At 40.6% G+C, this 13,369-nt stretch overlaps 1 protein-coding gene across 1 annotated transcript; it reads left to right on the top strand.

The window, feature by feature from the left end:
* Positions 1 to 4,248: 4,248 nt before the first annotated feature.
* On the top strand, positions 4,249 to 10,031 carry LOC106549427 (cytotoxic T-lymphocyte protein 4). Its single transcript, XM_087708999.1, has 4 exons — positions 4,249 to 4,367; positions 5,261 to 5,611; positions 7,871 to 7,977; positions 9,412 to 10,031. The coding sequence occupies exons 1-4, from the start codon at positions 4,310 to 4,312 to the stop codon at positions 9,466 to 9,468; spliced, it is 573 nt and encodes a 190-aa protein (XP_087565125.1). The 5' UTR covers positions 4,249 to 4,309; the 3' UTR covers positions 9,469 to 10,031.
* Positions 10,032 to 13,369: the final 3,338 nt, after the last annotated feature.

Below are 13,369 nucleotides of genomic sequence, written 5' to 3'. Positions count from 1 at the left end.
CTACCCCCAGAAATCCGGACCCTACCCACTCTCATGGCTTTCAGAAAAGCTGTTAAAACCTGGCTATTCCGGCAGGCCTGGGGCTGTTGACCTCATTGTTGAGGTCCAGCCCCGATCATAACGTATGTATGTGTGTTGATTTTAGCCTGTTTTATTTTCATTTCTTTATTATTCTTTTTTTCCCCTTCGTTGTAAGCCGTCCGGAGTCCTCCGGGATTGGGCGGCCTATAAACCGTAAAAATAAAATAAAATAAATAAATAAATAAATAAATAAATAAATAAATTTTTTAAAGTATATTTTATTTTCATTTTCATACGCTCACATGTATACACCATACAGTATTAAACAATAATTGCATCAATTCCTCTTGTCGACAATGCCCCAGAAAATAAAAGCCCAATATAACTCTTCCGCTCTCCATACACCTCTTTCTTCCACCACCCTCCAACTTTCTATCTTCCCTCCATCATCCCCCTCTACCCTACTTCCCCTCGCCCTCTACCACTCCTCTCTCCAGATCCACTTCCCCCCTTCCTTTTCGCCTTTTCAAAGTTACAGTGGCCCTGAAAAGAATGACTTGTGACCGTTTTTCCCCCACATTTATGACCATTGCAACATCCCTGTGGTCAAAATTCAGACACTTGGCAACATTTATGACCATTACACTATCCCAGGGGCATGTGATCAACTTTTGTGACCTTTTGACAAGCAGTTAATGGGCAAGCCAGATTCACTCAACAATCATGTTCCTAATTTAACAACTGCAGGAATTCCCTGAACAAGTGTGGCAAGAATGGTCATAAAATGGGGCAAAATTCCCTTAAAAACTGCCTCACTTAGCAGCAGAAATTTGGGGGCTCAATTGTGGTTGTATGTTGAGGACTACTTGTCCTGTAGGTTGGTTAATGTGTCGTAAGATCCTGAAAAATCACACTTCCCACAAAAATGTCATGTCTGGGGGAAGAATGATTCCCTATAAAGATCTCGGGGTTGTTGAAATTCAGACAACTGCTAGATGTGGGTTCCATGATTTGGATCTCATTCACTTGCAGAAACACAATTTTCCACATAGAAGCAAATTCATCCTTCCCAAGTAAGGATAAATTAATATGGTAAATTGTATCCAGGTAGATGGAAAACAGCAACCTCTCTTTCTTAGTCAGTTACTGGCATATTGTGAACAAGATTTTAGATATGCATCTCATACTGACAGGCAATTATAGATGAAAAAAACGAATGGTTTTAATTGACTCCAGCTTACAAAACTCTCCAGAAGATTGTGTAAAACCCACAGTAATGTCATTCTAATCAGAGAATCCACATTTGACTCCAAAGGAAGCAATTAAGAGCCACAATAAAAATATGAGTCTCCTGACCAGGCTCCTATGCCCATTTACATGCTACAGTCTCTCTTTCTCTCTCCCTCCCTCCCTCTCTCTCTCTCCTCTTTTCTTCCCTGCCCAATAGCATTTCACTGTTCTCAGAGATTTCCATCTGCATTGCAGTATTGCTACATCCCTCCCCGCCCTGGTTCTTTCCAAAATATTTTGTGCACATCTGTAAATTCCGGTCAATTAAAATGGAGAAATCCATCTATTAATTCAATTAATTGCCATAGCTTGGAGATTTCTTCGTGACGTGACCTCAATATTCTGCAAGTGCCAGAGAAAAGTCGCTTGTTTAACACTTTTTTTGTGCTGAAACAACTGAAAGATAAGATGTGATGGCAGTGGCAGTAACTCACGGGATGTGAATACATTAAAGAGTTTCATTATGACACGAAAACCAAATATGGCTACTGAATTTATGACTGGATGTTTCTGAAGTAAATGGCAAGACATTGATTATCAACGATGGAAATCAAAACGAAAGTGGAAGTAATGTTAAAAACAACACGGATCCTGTATTTAACGTACAGGGCAAAAAAGTTAGATCTTTATCTGTGTAGAACATGTAATTACAGTTTAAATTAGAAGTAAAACAACAGCGAATCTTTGAAATTTATTATAATAAAAAATGTTCTGCTGTACGATACTTCATCGCTAGAAGCCCTTACCTTCACAATAGTTGTGCAATAAGTAGTGTTGGGTTAGATATTTATAATAATGAATTTTAATTAGCCTAGACCTAAGCTGATTGGCATGTTCCTAAGAAGGATTTTCCAAGATGTATTGAGTTGAGCTGTGATGGAGCCAACTCAGTGACAGAGTTCAGAGCTGAACTCTATTCCAACTAGATCCCAAAGATCAATCCCTAGCATTGATAGCTGAAGGGACACTTACTAATCAGAATATTGATCAGTAATATAGAACGAAAACCGTTAAATAATTCTGTTCGTTGCAAGCTGCTTTTCCTTTGTGTTGTAAAAAGCCATTTGGCATTTTCTTTCCTGCAGAGGAGAGTTACACTTATTTAAGAGAAGAGTTTGTCTTTTGACTTTCATTGTTATGTTTCATTAATGTGTAAACTTTTCACAGTATAATCTTGAAGTATCATTGCTTGATTATGATGGAAGGATAGTATTTCAGAAGAAGTGCATCATATTTGATTTCTTTGATTATAAAGAAATTAATCACAAGCTTTTGAAGCAATCCAAGATTGAAACACAAAGGTGTGGTAAAATATATTCCATTTGACACATACTGTAATTACTATAACTTTTCAGAATTCACATGCATTCCATATCAATGTTAATGGCTTCTGATGTTCCCTCCCAAAGATTGTCCAACTGTTCCATCTCTCAGGCTGGGGGGGCGAAATTATACGCCCCTCAGAGAGGGTTCTCAATTTGGGAGTCCTCCTGGACCCACAGCTGACTCTAGAACACCATCTGTCGGCTGTGACCAGGGGGACCTTTGCCCAGGTTCGCCTGGTGCACCAATTGCGACCCTACCTGGATCGGGAGGCCCTTCAGACAGTCACTCACGCCCTTGTGACCTCAAGACTGGATTATTGTAATGCACTCTACATGGGGCTGCCCTTGAAGAGTGTTTGAAGACTCCAATTAATCCAGAATGCAGCTGCGCGAGCGATTGTGGGTGCACCAAGGTACACCCACGTTGCACCTATCCTCCGCGAGCTGCACTGGCTACCTATTAGTCTCCGAATCCGCTTCAAGGTGCTGGTCGCTACCTATAAAGCCCTACATGGCATCGGACCTGGGTACCCGAGAGACCGCCTCCTGCCGATTACCTCTCTCAGACCAATTAGATCGCACAGGTTGGGTCTCCTCCGGATTCCATCTGCCAGCCAATGTCGGCTGGCGACTCCCCAGGGGAGAGCCTTCTCTGTTGCAGCTCCAGCCCTCTGGAATGAGCTCCCTGTTGAGATCCGGACCCTTACTACCCTCCCGGCCTTCCGCAAAGCCACCAAGTCCTGGCTGTTCCAGCAGGCTGTGGGGAGCTGAGAAGCATCTACCTCCATAGAAATTGTGAATGTTGGTTTTGTTTTTAATATGTTGTCTTTGTCTTGTTCCCCCCTTTCCCTTGTCTTTTGTGAGCCGCCCGGAGTCCTCCGGGAGTGGGCGGCATACAAGACAAATAAATAAATAGATAGATAGATAGATAGATAGATAGATAGATAGATAGATAAATAATAGACAACGTGAAAAATATCTGTAATACTTATTACATTTATATAACTGATCTCACATTGCAACTCTATAGTATTGAATGACCAACATTCTGACATCATTTAGAATGTAAATACCTAACAATGTAGTTTTGGGCTTGTAGTATAGGGCTTATTGGAGCAAGCTTCACATTACCAGAATCCATCACCCAGGAAAGGATGGTGATAAGTACTGAAGCTACAAATGAATTGAAGCAATGTGTATCATGGACATTTTTGATTGTAATAACTGATACATAAAGTGCATTGTGTTATCGTAAATGAAAACTACATAGGGGGGTTGAAGGAAATGAATTAACCCTAGAATTATTGGATAATCACACATTTTCAATGCCTTCAGGTCATGACGTGTTTCAAATTAACTGATTTTGCTCTTTGATGCATTCTCATTTTGCTCATTGCTGTTTGAAGTTAGTTGTGCACGCCTTGAGCCAACCCACAACTTCCTTCAAAATATCTTTGATTACCTTTTCAGGTATTTTTCTTTCTTTTCTTGTATGTGTGCATCTACTGTACTTCCTATTTCTTCATACGTTAACAGTGTGAATTCTCCAATTTTTTTTTCTTAAACCAAAACCTTGTACTCTGAGAAAGCATCTTCCTAACAACTTGGCATTCTAGATGAAAGCTTGAATTCTTCCAGCTCGAATTGACTTGGACTGAACATCTGATTGCGAGATGATTTCACTTCTGCTCGCCCTTGTGTTTTGCAACATAGCTTCTGGCTTCACAAAAGGTGGGTAGATCAAAATGGTCAAATCTTAGCAAATTTTTTCCAGGGTTGAAGAATGGTCAAGAAGAGATACGTATGAATAATTCATCGCAACTGGGCTGTTGTTGTTGTGGTTGGGGATTGCTATTTGTACCTGTTATATGTAATTCCTTGCAAAGAATAATACAACACATTATTGCCCAAAAGCTCTCACAATCTGTATATGGTTTTTTTTTTTTCATATTATTTTTACTCTGTTGTTCAATCAAGAACAATAGCTTAGGAAATAAAATGTCACGTGCCAGCAGGTTTATAATATGAAAAACATGGCAAAAAAAGGAAAATGGATTAGGGAGGAAAAGAAACTTCTTCAATTACTAAATTTTTAGTTACCAAATTCAACCCATTCATTAGGCGCTTATTCTCTATATAATAGAGCAGCAAGCTGGTAAGGAAAGGTGATCAGTTGGGGCCCAGACATGATGGGTAGATGGGTTGGCAAATTATAATACCTAAGGGAGAAAATATTAAGAAGGAAGAAAAGACAGTGACATTTATTCATTTATTATTATGTCTGCTAACTTGTTTATACCTTTCTGTAGATACTCTAATGCACATTATAATTAAGCTACAGATATAATTTCTGCATAGTCTTGGGATATTAGTTTTTTTTACTGTTTTTATAATGACATCTAACTAAGCCACTTATAGAAAAGTAATAATAAATAAGGTGTCCTAAACTAAAACAAATTGGTTTTAAAGACTTACTAGATCCATGTTGAAAGTATATCTAAACACATGGATTAAAACACATAAAAGACTGAAAATCACCCCTTTTTTGTGGCTAGGATTCTTTTCTTCCTACAAGATGATTTGTATTTGCAAAACTCTGTGTCTGTTTTTTTTATTATTATTAGTCATGGAAGTGACCCAGCCAGCATTCATGATGGTAAAGATATCAGAGGCCGCCCACTTTGAGTGTGAAATCAAGAACTTGGGTAATGCAGAAGATCTGAAAGTCACTTTATTTAAAGAAGACAATGGGTCCATTGAGATCTGTGCCTCTGCCTTTACTCGTGACGGGATCATATTAGGCCACCAGAAGGAAAACCACAGATGCCAAGTTTATCCTGGTCACGACTGGGTAAATGTAACAGTTTTGGGTCTACAGTCAAGTGATGCTGGTTTGTACATTTGCCAGATTGAACGGATATCCCCTCCACCCTACTATCCAGTCAAAGGAAAGGGGACCCAGCTCTTTGTCATTGGTGAGTAGGAAAACCTAAACGTGCTTTAAAAAAATATTGAGAAAAGGAATTCAGGAAGGTAGCTGATTGTTTGAAATTGACTAGTAGTTTGTGATCGCAACAACATGCCTTGTGTAAAGTTTCCTTACGTGTGCTTATCAAAAGCCATATAGCAGTATCTCTTAGCCTAGGCAAACTGAAGATATATGGACTTTAACTCCCAGAATTCCCCAGTCAGCATGTTCCATCATATAATAATTGCGTTGAGTTAGGATTATTGCTTTATTTATTTTTTTAGCAATAGCAATAGCAGTTAGACTTATATACCGCTTCATAGGGCTTTCAGCCCTCTCTAAGCGGTTTACAGAGTCAGCATATTGCCCCCAACAACAATCCGGGTCCTCATTTTACCCACCTCGGAAGGATGGAAGGGTGAGTCAACCTTGAGCCGGTGAGATTTGAACAGCCGAACTGCAGAACTGCAGTCAGCTGAAGTAGCCCTCAATGCAGCATTTAACCACTGCACCACCTCGGCTCTTTTTAACATATTGAGCTTTGAGTTCATTAATAGAACTATTTCCAGTCAACCATACTAGCCAAATCCTCTGATTCAGCCAATTATGAGTATTTGCAAATTATGCTGGACTACTTTTAGGAGCTTCATGCCAGGTCACAATACAAGGAAAAGAAGGGGCTCACTTATTCTTTCTCCCCAAAACTGGGCAGCTTTTGCCAAACCAAACTTCCCTTGCCTGAGAAGTCTTTCAGGTTGTCTGGATAGTTCCTTACCTGTACAGAAGCATCAAAATACCATAAAGCTATTTTAATGCTTTATTTGTTGTTGTTAGTCACAAAGTTGTGTCTGACCTATTGCAACCCTATGGACAATGTTCCTCCAGGCCTTCCTGTCCTTTACCATCTCCCGGAATCCATTTAAGGTCACACCAACTGCTTCAGTGACTCCATCCAGCCACCTCATTCTCTGTCGTCCTCTTCTTCTTTTGCACTCAATCTTTCCCAGCATTAGGCTCTTCTCCAGTGAGTCCTTCCTTCTCATTAGGTGGCAAAAGCATTTAAGTTTCATCTTCAGGATCTGGCCTTCTAATGAGCAGTCAGGGTTGACCTCCTCTAGGACTGGCCGGTTTGATCGCCTTGCAGTCCAAGGGACTCGCAGGAGTCTTCTCCAGCACCATAGTTATAGTTATAGTTTATTTGTCTTGTATGCTGCCCACTCCCGAAGGACTCCGGGCGGCTCACAATAGACAAGGGAAGGGGGATAAATAGACAAACACTTTAAAAAAACGCAACATTCACAGTTTCCGTGGGCTGGATGTTTCACAAGCCCCCCGGCCTGCTGGAGCAGCCAGGACTTGGTGGCTTTGCGGAAGGCCGGGAGGGTAGTAAGGGTCCGGATCTCCACAGGGAGCTCGTTCCAGAGGGCTGGAGCTGCAACAGAGAAGGCTCTCCCCCGGGGAGTCGCCAGCCGACATTGGCTGGCAGATGGAATCCGGAGGAGACCTAATCTGTGAGATCTCATCGGTCTGAGGGAAGTAATCGGCAGGAGGTGGTCTCTCAGGTACCCAGGTCCGATGCCATGTAGGGCTTTATAGGTAACGACCAACACCTCAATTCTTTGGTGCTCAGCCTTCCTTATGGTCCAACTTTCACAGCCCTCCATTGCAATTGGGAAAACCATAGTCTTGACTATATGCACTTTTGTTGGCAGGGTGATGTCTCTGCTTTTTAGTATGCTGTCTAGATTTGCCATAGCTTTCCTCCCCAGGAGCAAGTGTATTTTAATTTCTTGGCTGTAGTCCCCATCTGCGGTGATCTTGGAACCCAGGAAAATAAAATCTGTCACTACCTCCATTTCTTCCCCATCTATTTTCCAGGAATTGAGAGAGCCAGATACCATGATCTTAGTTTTCTTAATGTTAAGTTTTAAGCCAGCTTTATGGAACGTCGCAAATCTCTCTGTTGTTGCTGCATCACTTTATTTATCTACATGGAGATGTACAAAGAATAATTTTGACACATTCCCACTCCATGAAGCTTGCAGCCTAGCAGTGCATACGTAGGATGACGCTTTTGTTTAAAACTAAAGTCTCCATGATCTTTTGAAGGTTTCAAGATAAACCTAGACAAAGACATTGCAAAAAAAAAAAATCTCGCTGTGTTAAAATATAATTTGCTTTGTGCTGGTTTAATGCAATATTGCTAAGTTTTTAACATTTGTTGTAGAATCTTTGAAATGAATTTTTTTTTAAAAAAAACTTTCAGATATAGATTCATGTCCAGATAAACACCTCTATCTTTGGATCTTAATATCAGTAGCTTCTGGGTTGCTTGGATACAGCATTTTAATCACAGTCTTCATTATGACAGACGTAAGTATCATAACACAACACCCCACATGGGAAGCAAATCAACAAGAATTATTACTACAATGAACATACGCTTTTAGAGTTAGGAGAACTTTTTACACACTTTGCATGTTTTAAGCTATGTAAAACAAAGTCTTCCTCTGGATTCTGGGTTAGACATTCTTATGATTGATAAGGAAATACCATAGGTCCTTCTGGCTATAAATTCTGGGACTGCCATGGTCAGTTTAGGATTTCGGTGCTGTGCCAAGTGCACAAAGGGACTTAAACTTCTCTGAAGCTATGAAAACCTCCATCAGTTGCCTCCTGGCTTCAGAGGTAATGATGCCGTGAGTTTTGAACCAATATAATGAGGCTTCTGTGGCAAAACTCCACCATCTGTTAAGGGAAAGGGAAGTGTGCAAAACTGTATGCCCTTGATGGGAACAGAGAAACCGTGACCCGTCAAAACCGCGCTCGACTAAACCGCGCCCGATTAAACCGCGTCGCTGACGTCATCAACAGGGCGACAACAGCCAGCGCGGAGAAAGAAGGGCGCTTTAAATAGCGCTTTGAAAGCAAGTCGATTCAACTTAAGGTAAGGGTTAGGTTTAGGGTTAGGTTTACGGTTAGGTTAAGGGCTAGGATTAGGTTTAGGGTTAGGTTTAGGGTTAGGTTTAGGGTTAGGTTTAGGGTTAGGTTTAGGGTTAGGTTTAGGGTTAGGTTTAGGGTTAGGTTTAGGGTTAGGTTTAGGGTTAGGTTTAGGGTTAGGTTTAGGGTTAGGTTTAGGGTTAGGTTTAGGGTTAGGTTTAGGGTTAGGTTTAGGGTTAGGTTTAGGGTTAGGTTTAGGGTTAGGTTTAGGGTTAGGTTTAGGGTTAGGTTTAGGGTTAGGTTTAGGGTTAGGTTTAGGGTTAGGTTAAGGGCTAGGATTAGGTTTAGGGTTAGGTTTAGGGGTAGGTTTAGGATTAGGTTTAGGGGGGTTAGGTTTAGGTTTAGGGGTTAATTTTAGGTTTAGAGTTTACAGCGTGCTTCTGTCTCCGTGCTGTTGTCACCCTGTTGATGACGTCAGCGACGCGGTTTAGTCGGACGCGGTTTAGTCGAGCGCGGTTTTGTGGTGGAACCCAGAGAAACATGTCAGAAATATATTTGGTGAATTGCAGTGGTTCCTGAATATAGCTTAGGAAACTGAACTAGTTTAGTTTGCTTCCAACAGCAGGCATCTAGATGATAATATTTGTGAATTCACTTCCATATCAAATCTAGTCCATAAACTAACCATCTTGTTTCAAACTACAATCCTGATTCTGCCATAATTGGCATTTTATAATGACTAATTGTAAAGTTACAACTATCATGACTGACATTGGCAGATTATAGGTATCAATTTATAAAAATCTAGAATAGCACTAAAAACCTTTCTTACGTGCGGTTTCACATAACATTTCTTTTATTTTACAGGTCAGAAAAAAACATTATTTTTCTCCAGGGGCTTATGAGAAAATGATACCGATGTAATCAGAAAGAAAAGAACTTTAATGGAAAAAAGGGGGAAAATGACTTCTATGAAGTGTCAGTGAAGAGAATGGATTTCCTAATAACTAGGAATGTAATTATAATTTCCAAATTGGAGAACATGGGGCATGGCAATGCATTAACATGTAAATGCTGAAATTAAATAACAAATCTATTGAATCATTGAGTTCATTTGAATGCACCTATTCCTTCCCACAGATCAAGGTCAATTCTCCTTGTGAAAAATTACCACAAATTCCTGTAGGGCCTTGGGTTATATTCAGTCCAATTAGTGGATAAAGTATTTTGTGGCGTGCTGCATTCCAGATTAGCTGGATTGGTTTCTGAGCTCAATTTTTCCATTGGCCAAATGTACTTGATTTTGGTCTTATCTTTTTTTATAACATTTGGATTTCTTGTAGAAACAAATCAAGGCAGATTGCAGAGGAAACAGATCAGTCCCTTAATGTAACCAACTAAATAAAATTATAGCAACAAAACCAGATCAGAGCAAGTTCAGGAAGCTTCTATTCCAAAGATGCTTTCTGGTGATAACATTTAGATCTGACTATGAGATAAATTCAAGAACAGCAATAGCAATAGCAGTTAGACTTATATACCGCTTCATAGGGTTTTCAGCCCTCTCTAAGCGGTTTACAGAGTCAGCATATCACCCCCCCCTCCCAGTCTGGGTCCTCATTTCACCCACCTCGGAAGGGTGGAAGGCTGAGTCAATCTTGAGCCGGTGAGATTTGAACCGCTGAACTGCAGATAACAGTCAGCTGAAGTGGCCTGCAGTACTGCACCCTAACCACTGCGCCACCTTGGCTCAGTTTATCAAACATAACAAACCTCCATCTGCCCTTACCCCAAATTCTTCTCACTTGCATCCCCTTAACTGCTAAATGCGTATGCATTTTACCACTACCAAATGTTTTTAAAATCTTTGCTGCTTTACCACCACAGACCAAGCTTTACATTCTAAGAGAAGAAGTGATATATTTTCTTTTTTTCCTGAAAGAGCTTTTCACTGTTGCCTGAGATTGGTGTGTGTGTGGAGTCTCAGATATATGCCAGTCTTTTCTTGCTCTCCAAACACTTTCACTCTTAGCATCTAATTCTATACTTCATCCCCAGCTTTGTTTCAATTTCCTTTCGCCATTCTGTTTAAGGAATGTTTGGAAAATAAAAGTGTAAGTGTCAAAAAGTATTGCAGTAATTGTCTGTTTTGCAAGTATAACTAGCTGCATGTGAGAGGAACCACAGACAGAAAAATATTAATCAAGCTAACTAAAGATTCTGGCTTAGTAGAGATTTCAAAAAAAGAAGGAAAAAGTCTACATAACATACAAATGTTTATAATTATGCAAACATTACCGAAGCGAATGGAACAGTGGTGGGATTCAGCCGGTTCGCACCTATTCGGGAGAACCGGTTGTTAACTTTCTAAGCAGTTCGGAGAACCAGTTTTTGGAAGAAATCTTTTATTTTTTCCCACTTTACAGGGCTAATCCTGTAAGGAAGGTTTCAAGTTTCAAGTTTATTAGGATTTGTATGCCGCCCACTCCCATAGGGACTCGATAGGGAAGGCAGGAAGGAAACATTCTGGTGTTGTTTCTGGCCTAATCTTTATTGCCCTGCTTACAGAAACTGGCTTTCCGGTTAACCCTTATTACATTGTAATGGTTAAGGTGAAGTGCCCATCAACGTGAGTGATGTTGAGTTGGTCATGCCCACCCAGTCACATGACCACCAAGCCCCACCTACCCTGCTGGTCATTAGGGTAGAGAACCGGTTGTTAAATTATTTGAATCCCACCACTGGAATGGAACATATATTTCAGGACTATTGGGGGAAAGAGAGACTCCAAGGAGTATATATCAATGTATTTTCTATTGCAGTGTTTTTCAACCTTTTTTGTGCAAAGGCACACTTTTTTTCATGAAAAAAATCACGAGGCACACCACCATTAGAAAATGTTAAAAAAATTTAACTCTGTGCCTATATTGACTATATATAAAGTGTTTTTCCCACGGCACACCTTACACTATGTCACGGCACACTAGTGTGCCGTGGCACAGTGGTTGAAAAACACTGTTCTATTGCAGTGGAAGGTTTTTTTGACTGCATCCTTTTGTTTCATACACATACAAACACTCCATAACCAAGGGATTGTTTTGCCTGGACAAGTCCCTGCAGTCTTTTTTGCAAGTTTTTGGAAGTGACCTTGCTTTCTTCTAAGGGCTGAGAGACAATGACTAGTCCAAGATAATGAAGCAAGCTTCATTCCTAAAGCAGGACTAGAAGTGTAGTCTCCCAGTTTCTAGCCTTATCCACTACACCAAACTGCCTCTACCCCTATAAAGTCATTCTTTAATCCCATTAATTAGGTCATACGCAACTTTAAAGACATATATGGAAAGCACAATACAATATATTTTACAATCAACAATTCAAGATAATTCTTGGTATACTTGAGAACCACTCTTCATGAGTTTGTGCATCAGAGGTGGGTTCCTACCAGTTTGCACCTATTCGGTAGAACCGGTTCGTCAAATCTACCGAACCGGTTAGAAGAGGTTCCACCAGTGGACCCGGAAAGCAGGCCACACCTACAGAAGAGGTTCCAAAATTTTTTGAAACCCACCACTGGCAAGGATCTTGTAACTTGACAGCTTTAAGACTTGCATGCTTCAATGCCAGAGTTTCTGAATAGCTACTTGGACCGACCTAAGTACTAATTCATAATTTCATATCTGGTCACATGGGTGGCAAGCCACTCCCACAAAGGAGGCCACATCCACAGAGTAGGTTCCAACAATTTTTGAAACCCACCACTGTTGTGCATCCATGATATTTGATTTGATTTGATTTGATTATATTTATATGCTGCCCTTTTCCCCCGAAGGGGACTCAGGGCGGCTCACAATTCAAATCAAGGAAAGGGGGTACAGACAAAAAATAAAAACAAAACATAACAATGCATTAATTTAAGAACACACAACAGTCATACCATTCGAGACGGGGGCAACAGCTCTTTAGCCCCAGGCCTGTCAGAACAGCCAGGTTTTAAGGTCTTTGCGGAAGGCCTGGAGGGTGGTGAGGGTTCGAATCTCCATGGGGAGTTCGTTCCAGAGGGTCGGAGCAGCCACAGAGAAGGCTCTCCTCCGGGTAGTCGCCAGTCGACACTGGCCGGCGGATGGAATTCGGAGGAGGCCTAATCTGTGGGATCTAATCGGTCTAGTGGAGGTGATTGTGTTCTAGTGGAAGAATTTGTGTTCTTCTAACAGAAGTACATTTTTGATTGTTTCTAAGGAGGCTCTTCAAAAGCTCTTAGGGAATATTGGTAATGAAGTGTGTGGCTGGGATACAAAAGAAGGGGTGGTAGTTCTTTAAAGAGAATACAATGAAATGTTTACCAGAACTTCATCCAGATATCTATTTGGTGTATAGGTATGAGGCCTACTCCACAAATATGTTTGTGTTGAATAGGCAGGATTATAAATAGAGATATAAACACACAAGGATAAGAGAAACATGCAAGGAATTAACATATGTATGTGATGGGCAACTGGCACAAAATGAATTATACCTGACAAATAATGATCAAAATATGATCTGGTGATCTGAATTTGGAAGGCCTTAACCTGAGTGAAAGGGAGAGGAAGAGAATGGAATGAAAACATTAAATGGGGGCCAATGAAAACTGTAAAGAAAGGATCTCAATTATAGGCTTGTGCACTGTAGAATGTGGGGATTTAGTTTAGTTTAGTTTAGTTTCACTTTATTTGTATGCCGCCCTTTTCCCTGGGGGGACTCAGGGCGGCTCACAGTTCAAAGGGGGGGGGGAAGGACAAACAATTTACAACATAAAGGCACTACATCATTTAAGAACTCAACAGTC

The sequence above is a fragment of the Thamnophis sirtalis genome, unplaced genomic scaffold, assembly GCF_051295495.1.
Source record: "Thamnophis sirtalis isolate CommonGarterSnake01/CBP01778 unplaced genomic scaffold, rThaSir2_p1.2 scaffold_1, whole genome shotgun sequence".
NCBI classification, from domain to species: Eukaryota; Metazoa; Chordata; class Lepidosauria; order Squamata; family Natricidae; genus Thamnophis; species Thamnophis sirtalis.
The sequence above is the reverse complement of the archived record's forward strand: the minus strand, read 5'-3'. Positions and strand labels throughout refer to the sequence as shown.

Bases quoted from the DNA above. Each gene is read 5' to 3' on its own strand.
- LOC106549427 (XM_087708999.1), top strand. From the start codon at position 4,310: ATGATTTCACTTCTGCTCGCCCTTGTGTTTTGCAACATAGCTTCTGGC. The intron at 5,612-7,870 runs GTGAGTAGGAAA...AAAAACTTTCAG, and splicing joins GACCCAGCTCTTTGTCATTG to ATATAGATTCATGTCCAGAT. The intron at 7,978-9,411 runs GTAAGTATCATA...TTTATTTTACAG, and splicing joins CAGTCTTCATTATGACAGAC to GTCAGAAAAAAACATTATTT.